Genomic DNA, 12,318 nt, shown 5'->3' on the forward strand with positions numbered 1-12,318 from the left:
ATTTTAGGAAAAAAATTATTTTCACATGATGATAGAATTTTATTAATACATACACAATGTTTTTTTGTACAAATGTCCCAATCATATCGGGTAAAATATTTAAAGTTATTTTTTATTAATAATTTTTAGCACAAAATTATCTATTAAAAAGAAAAGTTAGTTATTTATAGGAAATAAGTTACTTTTAATTTTTTTAAAAAACGAAAATTTCAACTATAATTTTTTCTTGTTTTTGAAGATTTTTATACAACTAATATATTTTCAATAAAAAAATTATGTTTAGTTAATTATATATTGTGTCTTATACATACAAACATATATTCCTCATATTTACACATACTTATGTACGATAAAAACATCATAATTAAAAAAAACTTATGTTAGCATCATAAGATGTAATAAGGATGATAAAAAAAATTGAGTTGTTTAAAGAAATTAAAAGAAAATACTCAGATAATATTTATATTGTCAATAGTATTTTTTGAGAAAATAATACGAGGAACCTTAAACCTAAATATAGATGTGAAAATAATATTATTTTGGTTTCTATTTTTGTAGCATACATTTATCGATTAAAAATGAAAGTTAGTTATTTATATGAAAATAATAAGAGTACTTTTACATTTTTTTTACTTAGGTTTTAAAAAAGAAATATCACTTATTTTATAGTTAGTTTTTCTATTTGATTTTTATTAAATAATTTCTTGTACTTGTAGGATTTTATAATTCATTTTTATTTAAACTTTTTTTAAAAAAATTAATATTTTCTCTTATAATATCTTTCTTTAGTATCTTTAAAGATGAAAAATTTACAAAATATTTTAAAAACAAAAAAAATACTTTCAAATAACTTTTGAACGGTCGCCACTCACTACCTTAAAATGGGTTTCTAAAAAAAAAATTTATTTTTTTCTTTCTTATTTGATTTATTAAAAAAAAACGGAACCAATCGCGGGCCGCCACGTGTCGTGGGGCCCGAAAAATAGTACAAGGATCACTCAAACATCGATATTTAACTGGCGCTTCTGGTTACCGATTTTTATGTTTTTGTGGTCCCCCCATCTTAAGAAACTGCTAAAAGCCCCCGATGCACATGCCCTAAGATTGATGTTTAGATTTTAGATTTTATATTTGCAAGATTAATGTTTTAGACTTTAATGAATGTACATTGTTTAAAAACTAAAACATATATTAAATTCTTAAAATATGAATAGTAAAGCTTTATTGGAAAAAAATATTCAAAATAAAACAAAATAATCAATAAAATATGCTTTAAATTTTTGTATTAATATTTGTAAGATTTTAAAAAAAAAAAAATAATACGGAGAATAGTTTTTTGATGAATGTACGATTAATCAAATTTTAATATTGTTAACTGTATGATTAGAAAAATAAAAAAACTTACGATTAGTCGATTTTCAAATTCCTTTCGAGTAAATCACAAATAAAAATAATAGAATATACAAATTAATATGAAAAATCTTTATAGACCTGCTAATTGTCTTGCATTATTTTGCAATTTATATTTACCACTATTTAAAAAGCCTTATAATGAAGGTGCAATTCAAAATATATTTTTAAAAATCTTATAAAAGCTAGTAATTGGATGGAACACTTCAACTATTTAATTATTCAACATCAATTTCACGTATTTAACAAATAATAAATATTATCTATGAAAATGATAATAATATGTCAACTAAGTTTATTATATACTAGGGAAAATATTATGTAACTATGTGTGGTGTGTATTGGATATATAATATCTAAGGAATATTTTTTAATCTTCGCACTATAAATAAATAGACTTTGAATGTGTTGTAATCCAAGTGAGTTGAGTGAAGTAAGTAAAGAGTCTCTTGAATCCTTCGTAATATCTTCGAGTGTTATTAATAAAAAAAAATTCCTTTATATTATAAATTTGTATTCGTGTCTATACTTAAACACCTTATCAATATACTTTTGACTCTAAAACACTTTTTTTTATCAACGATTCTAAACATCTCCTTTGTGGTTGTTTGTTGTGTTATTGTTAACACTGACGATTCTTCTGAAGGTCGGTGGATCGGTAGGTCAATGTACGCAGTGGCGAACGTACGTTCTTAGCAATGGAGTCACGTGATTAACTAATCCTATAATAATTACTTCTAATGGACTCAAAGCTTAACAGTGCCCCCAACTAGTTCAATTCTATATTTCTATGCTAGTGCTCCCGAGTAGTCCCAACTATAAACTTGCTTAGATCCGCCACTGAATGTACGTAATGGTCGATCTGGTCAAGAGTTTATTATAAGCAAGGGAACATATCATATGAAAAGAAGTCAGATAGTTAATTTGGTACGACCATGATGTAAAAATGATACTATTAGGTAGATCTTACTGTATTAAATTGAACACACAAGTGGGTGACTGGTCAACAATGTATTAACTTTTTGTCATAAATATTTTGACAAGTGACCACAAAACGTTACTATCGTTTTAGTAGTTAGTACGGAAATGGATCACGGTATTGTGCAGTTTGTACTGTGTGGTGTTGTAGATCACTCTTTTTGTTAGTTTACGTTAGTGTGGATTGTTTGTGATCTCCGAGAAGTCTCGGTTGGGTTTGGGCTAGATTTACATATATAATGTAGATACCTCACAGGCTTGTAACATATAGCACATAGAGCCCATTGGGGATAAATGAGACTTAAGATTATTCAGGAAAAGTAAATTTGTGAGATGCCCAATTTGGTAGCTGAGTTTGTGAGTCGCTTGTCGTGACAATTTAACGCTTAAACAACCCATCCACCAAAATAAAACGGACAAAACATTCAATGCTCATCTCATTATCAGAACACACAGACATTTCGAGTTCTGGCAGCTATTTCTTTGGTCCTAGCATGTTGAGCCTTAGCATTGCAACACGGTATTCCAGACATAATAGCACAAAATCAAATTAGAGATATATTGTACCCAAACAATATGATCACTTCATTATCGCCTATACCACACAACACTATATTTCTTTGGTCCTACAATTAGACAACCCCAGCACATCTGCTGAACAAAAGCCGTCTTTGTCTTTCGACCTGGGTCATGTACTCTTTCTCTTTCTGTTGTACACTTGTATTCCACAGAAAAGATTGTATAGATCTATGGGAAGCAGTACTATCCGCGGGTCGTAAACAAGGGTCATGTTGGGCGTATGTTTCAAGCCGTTTAATCGAGAGCCATTTGAATGCGAGAACCAACAATTGTCAACATCATAGCCGTGAGTTCACTGTAGGGGGTTTACATTCGACAACAGCAGAAACGATCACTATCTTTAATAATGTTTCCTCAATTAAAAAAACGACAAAGACAGAGAGGCTAATAAGAGGTCGCTGAGTTATAGTTGACTAAAATAAGTTTGTAGCTTTGACCAGCCCATCTTCGTTCCATTTCCACCGACTGCCAACTCACCGGTCTATCTTCTTCACATTTCTATCATATTATAGTGAGTTCAACAGTATTATCATTTCATGTTTTTTTTTTTTTAGGAGAGGTGCAGCCCACGGATAGACCCTCTCTCCGGATATTCAAATGGGCCCTAAAGCATGGATCCATATCCGTGTGGGGTGTCCAGAGACATCATGAAGTAGTTCTCTCCGGCGGGTATTTTCATTTCATGTTGTTGCCAAAATAAAATAAATCATTTCATGTTTTTTGTTTTGTTCCACTAGTAATACAGTCTAAACTTCTTTTTTTTTTTTTTTTTTTTTTTTTGAAAGAATTTTAAATTTTTATTCACTTCAAAAAAACTTTTTTACAGAGGGGACTGCTTCCTATTACAAAATAGAACTCATATCTATTGCTTAACTTCCATACTTCAATACAGTCTAAACTTCATAAATGGCTCAACAATTTTGTAGGAGTATTATTGTTGTTGCAATGTCACAATTTAAATTTAAACTTGATAAAAATATATCATTTTTTTTCCTAATAGTTTATTTATGTCAAACATTATACATAAAAAATAAATTAGTATTGTTTTGATTTGTGAGATTCTTCAAGTTATCAAAATATCAGTTTTATTATTGAGAATTTATATATTTTTTTTAAAAAATAAAAAAATTTGTATGTAGGATTGTAATTAAGCGAGGTTAACAAAAATCAAAATTTGATATATAGAAAAAGTTGCATGGGATGCAAGTATATGCATGAAGATAATATGAAGGGGTCACCGATTATTTTTCTCTTTTCTTTTGCCAACGGTTAGCTCAGCTGTTACCTAAGAAAAATAACTTCTTTTTATCAAAAAAAAACATTTATTTTTTAATTTTCACTATCATTCGCGCCTAATTGTTATTAGCTTTTTTCTTAGGGCATCTCCAACCCAACTCAATTTTTTTCTAAAATAGAGTAAAAGTGAAAATAGAGCAAAGATTACTCCAACCTAACTCCAAATCTCACTTCATAATAGAGTTTACTCCATAAATGGAGTAATCTATTTTTTTTTGTTCATCGCTCCATAACGGAGTGAAGGAGAAATAGAGTATTGTTGGAATATTTTTACTCTATTTTTACTTTTATTCCATTTTAAAAATAAAGTAGAGTATTACATCTTAATTGTACTTATCTTTTCCCTTCAGTTTCATGTATCGTCATTTTCGTGAATTATTTGATTGGAATAATTTTTTTAAATGACAATAATTTACTATCATGCAAAGATTCATTCACGTTTAAAACTAAAGTAACTATAATCTTAACAACTTGGTATAGTGAAATACGCAGCTAAAACCAGATGTACATGAGCATTTAAATTGGCTGCTGCGATTGAAGAATACGTATATTAACATATGAAATTATTGAGCCTCAGGATAATATCCACAATATAATCCATACCGCCAAAAGTATGTATGTCCCATGCATAATTGAACAAAAAGAAAAGTTTATTAATATTTTGTTGTTGTCTTCTGCAAATGCTAGTACTGCTATCATTATCATCATTGATATTCCAGAAAAAAATAAATAAAATAAATATAAAGAAAAAACAAACAAACACAATAAGTAAAGCTACACTATTAGGTAATAATTAAAGACATTTTAAGGCTAAACTTAGTTATAAAATAGACGAACATTAAAAAGCCAAGACCAAGGAAACATAAATGCTTTTTACTTTCATCAATGTCAAAAAAGAAGTTTTCGCACCAAATGGTCAAACTTGGATCTTTGACAATTTTGTTCCAGTTCATCATGCTTTTAACTTTTTATTTATTTACGTATTATTGTACCTAATTTTTTTAACCTAAATTACCTTACATGTTTTGTTTATTTCGAAGCTATATTTGTACCTAAAGATGTTTTAAATGTGAAATATATTTATGTAATGTAATATCTCGATTACAAAAATATTAATCGTGTAAAATTATACTATAACTTATGTGTAAGACGCAAGATTTTGTTATTAGTTATCTTTTACTTGATTACCATCTTTAAATCATACTGATTATCAATCAAACATTTGGATAATTATAAATTGTAAAATAAACAGTGAGTGATAATTTTAGATTCACTTTATTAATCACTCTTATAATTATGAAAATGAGACATTGAATACCAATTTAGACCCTAAACCAACGATTTAGGAAGATGATGAGAGCATCAAGGATTCAAAACATTGATTGATGCCCCCATTCGATTACGAAATAAGAGCCCTTGTTTTCGAGGGTGTTTATGTAACTTCCTTTAATAAACGAAAACTAATTAAAATAAAATACGAAAGAAGATGGCGAAGAAAACGGAAAGTAGAGAGAGAGAGAGAAATAAAAGAGAGAAGTAGAGCTGGATTCACATGGACTTGTTCTCTCCCTTCTCATCTTGCGACTTCTCTTTCTCTCTCTCCACCTTTGATCATTACCAACAAAACTGATTAAAACCAATTTTGGTCTCTCAATCCCATTCTCTCTCACTCTTCTCTGTCTTTCCTTCTCTCCCTCTAACGCCATGGCTGACGATAAGGTAAAGCTAATTGTACTTTTGAGGGAAGATCCTTGTCTGTTTTCCACATTTTACCCTTCAGCTTATTGTCGGAGAGAGAGTCTTGTTCTGCTAGATTTTTTTTTTTTTTAAAAATCAAGATAAGAACTATGTAGCTAGTGTTGTTGAAGTTGAAGTTGAAGGGGGTTTCAAAGTTGTGGGTTTGTCAAAAGTTTCTTTCTTTTTGAGTTAACATGAGAGATCTCTGAGTTTGCTTAAAGGGTCTTGGGGTTCTGAGTTAGACGACGACCTACCTAACTATTCTTAAAGCTTTTTAAAAAAAAGAGGATTTGTAAATTAAGCATCTTTGGGGTTTGGTGAATTAGCGATAGGGATCTGCACTCTACTTGCTAGATCTAGAACTGGGCATAGAGATTCGTTCTTGTTATGTTTTGTTTTTATTACATGCGTTTCTGTTTCTGTTTTACCTTTCTTCTCGCGTGACTACTCGTAACGGCAACTTCTTTTTGATTCTTTCTTTGACCCTTTTAAATTAAGCTTTTAGTTTTAGGTTTTTTTTTTGCTGACCTTTTGTCTCTTACAGGAGGTGCCTGCTGCTGTAGTTAACGGACACGATCAAGTCACTGGCCACATAATCTCCACAACTATCGGAGGCAAAAACGGAGAACCAAAACAGACGATAAGTTACATGGCGGAGCGAGTCGTCGGAACAGGCTCCTTCGGGATAGTCTTCCAGGCCAAGTGTTTGGAGACCGGAGAAACCGTGGCGATAAAGAAGGTTCTGCAAGACAGGAGGTACAAGAACCGAGAGCTTCAGCTGATGCGCGTCATGGACCATCCTAATGTGGTTTGTTTGAAGCATTGCTTCTTCTCCACCACTAGTAACGACGAGCTGTTTCTCAACTTGGTTATGGAGTATGTACCCGAGAGCTTGTACAGAGTTCTGAAACATTACAGCACTGCCAACCAGAGAATGCCTCTTGTCTATGTTAAACTCTACATGTACCAGGTAAACAATTCACATCTTCTGTTTTACATAGAAGAAATGTTCTTTGTTCTGATGAACTTTTTGTGTTGTGTCAGATCTTCAGGGGACTTGCTTATATGCACAATGTTGCTGGAGTTTGTCACAGAGATCTAAAGCCTCAAAATCTTCTGGTATGCGTTAACCTTTCAAGATTCATCTACTCTTTGTGTTGTTTCCTTCTTTGCTAATCTGTCTCCCTTTCTCTACAGGTTGATCCTCTGACTCATCAAGTCAAGATCTGTGACTTTGGCAGTGCTAAACAGCTTGTAAGACTTTAGAACATTATAAACTCTTTTGACTTGTAGCTTTTGCTGATGAAGTTTACATTTTGCATCAGGTTAAAGGCGAAGCCAACATCTCTTACATATGTTCAAGATTCTACCGTGCACCCGAGCTCATATTCGGTGCCACCGAGTACACAACTTCCATTGATATCTGGTCTGCTGGTTGTGTTCTTGCTGAGCTTCTTCTCGGTCAGGTAAACCATTTTTTTTTTACTAATCACATTCATTACTTTCGCGTTACGAGTCATTGTAATGATATTATGTTCCTTATGAACGCAGCCATTATTCCCTGGAGAAAATGCTGTGGATCAGCTTGTTGAAATCATCAAAGTAAGAACCTTTAACAGTGATATAGTTCAAAGCACTTTCATTTGGCTACAGTATCCTCATTGTTTTAAGTTGTTGGGAACAGGTTCTTGGTACACCAACTCGAGAAGAGATACGTTGTATGAACCCACATTACACAGACTTTAGGTTCCCTCAGATAAAGGCACACCCTTGGCACAAGATTTTCCATAAAAGGATGCCTCCAGAAGCTATTGATTTCGCATCAAGGCTGCTTCAGTACTCTCCAAGTCTTAGATGCACAGCGGTGAGTGTTGCTCTTGAGATTTCTCTCTCACTAAGGGTCTTAACTGAAAATGCCAATAGATAAATGTTTTTTTTTGTTTTGTTTCTGGTGTGACTTCAGCTGGAAGCATGTGCACATCCGTTCTTTGATGAGCTCAGAGAACCAAATGCTCGTTTACCAAACGGACGGCCTTTCCCGCCTATCTTCAACTTCAAACAAGAGGTAGCTGGAGCATCACCTGAGCTGGTCAACAAGTTGATTCCAGACCATATCAAGAGACAGTTGGGTCTGAGTTTCTTGAATCAGTCTGGAACTTAAAAAAGACCAAAAGATAAGAGCTTTATATGTATAATGTACCATTACTCAGAGGTAGAAGAAGGTAGTTGAAAGCAATGTGGAGGATAACAATCACAAGTTTTGCCTCCTCAAACTCAGTTCCAGGAATGTTTCTTTGGGGAGACATGTTTGATGGTCAAAGACAGCTTCTACAAACCTAACTTCCCCAAATCTGCAAGAATAGCTATTCAGATGTATCTTCTTTTTCCTTTTACAAGTTTGGTGAAAAAACAAAATCTCCTCTTTTGCTTCATTCTTTCTGCATATGTAAATGAGTGTAGTCAGAGATTTTTATTTAGTAAAGTTTGGGCAGACGGTGGAAAAATCTTTAGTCAAAGAGATCCAAAAGTCTACCAAAAGAGGAAGGCTAGAGTTTTTCTGCAGTTCAAGGGGTTTCTCTGTTTTTCTTTTCTCCTTTTGAATGTTTATCTTCTTCTTTTTATGAAATAGTTTGTTTATGACTTGCCTTCTTACAAAGGCAAATCTCAAGACTTTCTTATCCTTTTTTGTTTTGCATCAAGAGAACAACTCACTCTTCCGTTCTCTGTGTGGGCTCTCTCACTCTTTTACCAAGGAAGTTGGCACAAACATGTTAGGAACAAAGAACAAGGTCTAAAGTACAAAACTCCAACGACTTTCTAATGTACTAACAACCTCAATTTATGTCTTCAAAGCTGGCCATCCACATAATTTTCAGGACTTTCTAATGTACTAACAACCTCAATTTATGTCTTCAAAGCTGGCCATCCACATAATTTTCGATAATTTCGATTAGGTTAACACAATCCGTCTCAAACCCAATATATATATTTTTTTTTTCTCAAACCCAATTTTTCGGATATAGTTTTCCGAAGAAAAGTTATTTGCCCAAATGTAACTCACTCTTCAGTTGTGTGTATTTATTGTATCCACAAAAGTTAACCAGGAAAGATGCAAAGAAATAACAGCTTCTTAACTGAATGAACACAAATCCGTTGTAGTCTAGCTGGTCAGGATACTCGGCTCTCACCCGAGAGACCCGGGTTCGAGTCCCGGCAACGGAGATTTTTTGAACTATTTTTTGAGCTAAGACCAAAAAAGTGAGAGTAGGGGGGTACTTTCGTCATAATGACAACTAATAAAAGCTAATTAAGTTACTCCGGTTAGCGACGCTACTTGTCGGCTAAAAATGATGCCATGAAGTGGTTCCAAGTTAAGTATGAAGGTGTTATCCTCGACAAGTCTCAGAACATCACTGGTTGAAAAGTTTTTACCATTTTGTTTTGTTGGTGTTAGCTCTGTTTCAAGTTCTTACATTTTTTTTTTTTTTTGAATGAATGTTAAATTTTTATTCATCAAAAAAGCCTGTATACATCCAGTGCGACCCATGTTTAATGAGATAAACTTTCAAACTATGCAACTACTTTCCAAGAAAACTAATCACACTCTAGTAAGGAACCAGAATTCCATAAGTTCCCCCATTCCTTTCACACCATGGTGTCTCATCAAAGTAATCTTGTTACGAATCCCTTTATCAATGATTCTCTTCAATGTAGTCAGAGGCAACAACTTATCTCCATGAATGATCTTATTGCGTTCCCTCCAAACCGCATATCCGCTTGAAAAGCATATCTCATACAGAACAGCCGCTTCCTTTCCATGGTTCCTTTTGTATTTGAGATCATCAATGACCAAAACCTATCCAGAACAATGCTGCATCATTACCAAAAGCTATAAAATTCAAGTCACAGATCAAACAAGTGTTGGCAGCCACTAAGAAGTGAAAAGGCTTAGAAAGAGGATAGGGTAACGCGGACTGAGGAAGAATCCGATATATAGCTGGATAGAGATAAAAGAGTAGAGATAGTTTACATCCAGAAAGAGAACACACTGAAGCTCTTTCGAGGAGGGTAAGAGCTAGAACAAGATAAGGGTAAGAGCAAGATCGATGGGGAAGGGAGGGAAAAGGCAGATGATTTGTGTGGTCATAGTAGCTCTGGGACATGAAAAGATCATAAGAGTTGCTAAAAATCTAAGAGTGTGTGCAGATTGTCAAATGGCAAGTTCATGTCTAAGTTAACCGGAAGATAGATTGTTCTAAGATATTCAAACCGGTTTCATCATTTTAAAGATGGACGTTGTTCTTGCAAAAGTTTCTGGTGACCATTGAAGTGTTTCATGCACTAAAATGTTAGTATCAGCCTGGTTTACGGTTGGTACGGTCAATGATGAAATCTTTGACAATCGAAGCAATAGAAGAACATGAACAGGCTGGATCTCTATGTCTTCCATGATAGTAACATTGCTTCAATGGAAAATATAACCACGTTATTTAATTTACTCAATTTTATATTTAGTCAATGTTTTTTAAATAAATATCATTTTCAATCATTAATAATCTGGTGAAGATATGAACTAATGACAAATTCAAATTTAGTTTTGTCAACTAAACCATGTTCAAGTGTTCAACCCCGCATGTGCAATATTACATAAACATAAGTACACAACTAATGATGACAAATGTTTGTTGAAGAAGATAATTGATAAGAATAATTCAATAATTATTACAAAATAATCCTTTTGAAAACATACACTCAAAATTACAACAAACTAATTTTGTTTAAAGAAAAACAATAGCTACTAATTAATTATACCCACTCAAATGTAAAAAAAATAAAAAATCAAAGTAAAAATAGCAAATAAAGAATAGACTAAACCGGGATTAATGCGGAGTACCGGTTCGGTTATTCTCCAAAGAATCACAATCATCTTCTTCTTACAGCTTTATTGTCGGAATCAACCACACCATTTGGCGCAAAGGATCAAGAAAATGATCAAGAAGACAAGCGAAGCAAGTCCAATGGAAACACCAAGCACAACCTTATTAGGACCATGACTTTCTTCCTTCTTCTTCACACTAGTCTCATCTTCACTACCGTAATCATAATCAGAACTCGAATCCTCCTTCTGCGGCGGCGGAGACAAAGGCAAACCATGTTTATCACACTGGGCAATCCCTAACTTCATCTTCGAAGACAGCACAGTGCGGTTGTAACAGAGGTCACTGTTCCCTCCCACTTTAAACACCTCAAGCTTCTTCAAGAAGCTCGCATTGAACGGAAGGACTCCACGGAAGTCGTTGTTAGCGAGATTCAAGTGCTTGAGGCTCTTCATCTTGGTGATGAACCTCGGAACGGTGCCGTTTAGTTGGTTTCCGCTCAGATCTAAGTGCGTAAGGTCTGGAATCGACGAGATCGAATCTGGGATAGGTCCGGAGAGCTTGTTGGAGGATAAAGATAGATTCTTTAGGGAGATTAGGTCGCCGATGCTGTCGGGGATCTCGCCGGAGATCGAGTTCGAAGACAAGTTTAGAGATTTGAGGTTGGAGAGTTGAGTGATCGAAGTGGGGATTGAGCCTTTGATGAGATTGTCTGATAAGTCGATGAATGTGAGATTCGAGTGGAGGGACTTAGGGATGTTGCCGGAGAGATTCGCGTGTGAGATGGTGAGGGAGGCGATCTTGCGCATGTTTCCGAGGATGACGAAGAGGCCGGAGGTGGAGACGGGGACGGAGGAGACGGTGAGGTCGGTGAGGTTAACGAGGCGAGCGAGGTAGACTCCGGAGAGGCCTTTGCGGCGGCGGAGGAAGGAGGAGGTGGCGGCGAAGGAGTGGAGGGAGGTGGGGAGGCGAGGAGGAGGGGAGAGAGAAGGGCAGTTGAGGAAAGAGAGGGAGGTGAGGGAGGGGGAGAGGGCTCTGAGCGCTGCGGAGGAGATGGATATGTCGGAGGAGCAGTTTGTGAAGGAGAGGGATGTGACGAGGCGGAATGGGGAGCCGGCGTCGCAGGTCACGACGGTGGAGGAGGGTTTGGAGGTGGGACGGTGGTCGCAGGGGTTTTTGGCGGTGGGGATGTTGAGGGATTCGAGGGCCTTGAGGTGTTTTGGGTCTAATGGGGAAGAGGAGGTGCGAGGAGATGTTCGAGGAATTGGAGAGATGGTTGGAGAAGGGGTCGGAGATAAGGAAGGAGCGGCGAAGGTTGTGGATGAGAGGAGGAGGAGGAGAAGGAGGAGTAACGGTAATGACGGTGACAGAGGTTTCATGTTGAAGAGAGAGAGAGAGAGAGAGGAAGTGTGCCTGAAGAAAGAGAAAGATTGGGTTTTTC

General features: G+C 35.1%; 2 protein-coding genes and 1 non-coding gene across 3 annotated transcripts; 2 read left to right on the top strand and 1 right to left on the bottom strand.

The window, feature by feature from the left end:
- Nucleotides 1-5,725: 5,725 nt before the first annotated feature.
- Nucleotides 5,726-8,491, top strand: LOC125600468 (shaggy-related protein kinase eta-like). The gene is made up of 8 exons (XM_048773175.1): nt 5,726-5,982; nt 6,545-6,970; nt 7,045-7,119; nt 7,198-7,254; nt 7,326-7,466; nt 7,552-7,602; nt 7,685-7,864; nt 7,964-8,491. Exons 1-8 carry the CDS (start codon nt 5,968-5,970, stop codon nt 8,159-8,161), a joined length of 1,143 nt encoding a protein of 380 aa, XP_048629132.1. The 5' UTR covers nt 5,726-5,967; the 3' UTR covers nt 8,162-8,491.
- A 658-nt stretch (nt 8,492-9,149) lies between these two features.
- On the top strand, nt 9,150-9,222 carry TRNAE-CUC. The gene has a single exon. It is a non-coding gene; the product is annotated as a tRNA-Glu (tRNA).
- A 1,459-nt stretch (nt 9,223-10,681) lies between these two features.
- On the bottom strand, nt 10,682-12,318 carry LOC106402837 (receptor-like protein 51). The gene has a single exon (XM_013843635.3). It carries the CDS (start codon nt 12,254-12,256, stop codon nt 10,955-10,957), a length of 1,302 nt encoding a protein of 433 aa, XP_013699089.2. The 5' UTR covers nt 12,257-12,318; the 3' UTR covers nt 10,682-10,954.

The sequence above is a fragment of the Brassica napus genome, unplaced genomic scaffold, assembly GCF_020379485.1.
Source record: "Brassica napus cultivar Da-Ae unplaced genomic scaffold, Da-Ae ScsIHWf_2276;HRSCAF=2934, whole genome shotgun sequence".
Taxonomy (NCBI): domain Eukaryota; kingdom Viridiplantae; phylum Streptophyta; class Magnoliopsida; order Brassicales; family Brassicaceae; genus Brassica; species Brassica napus.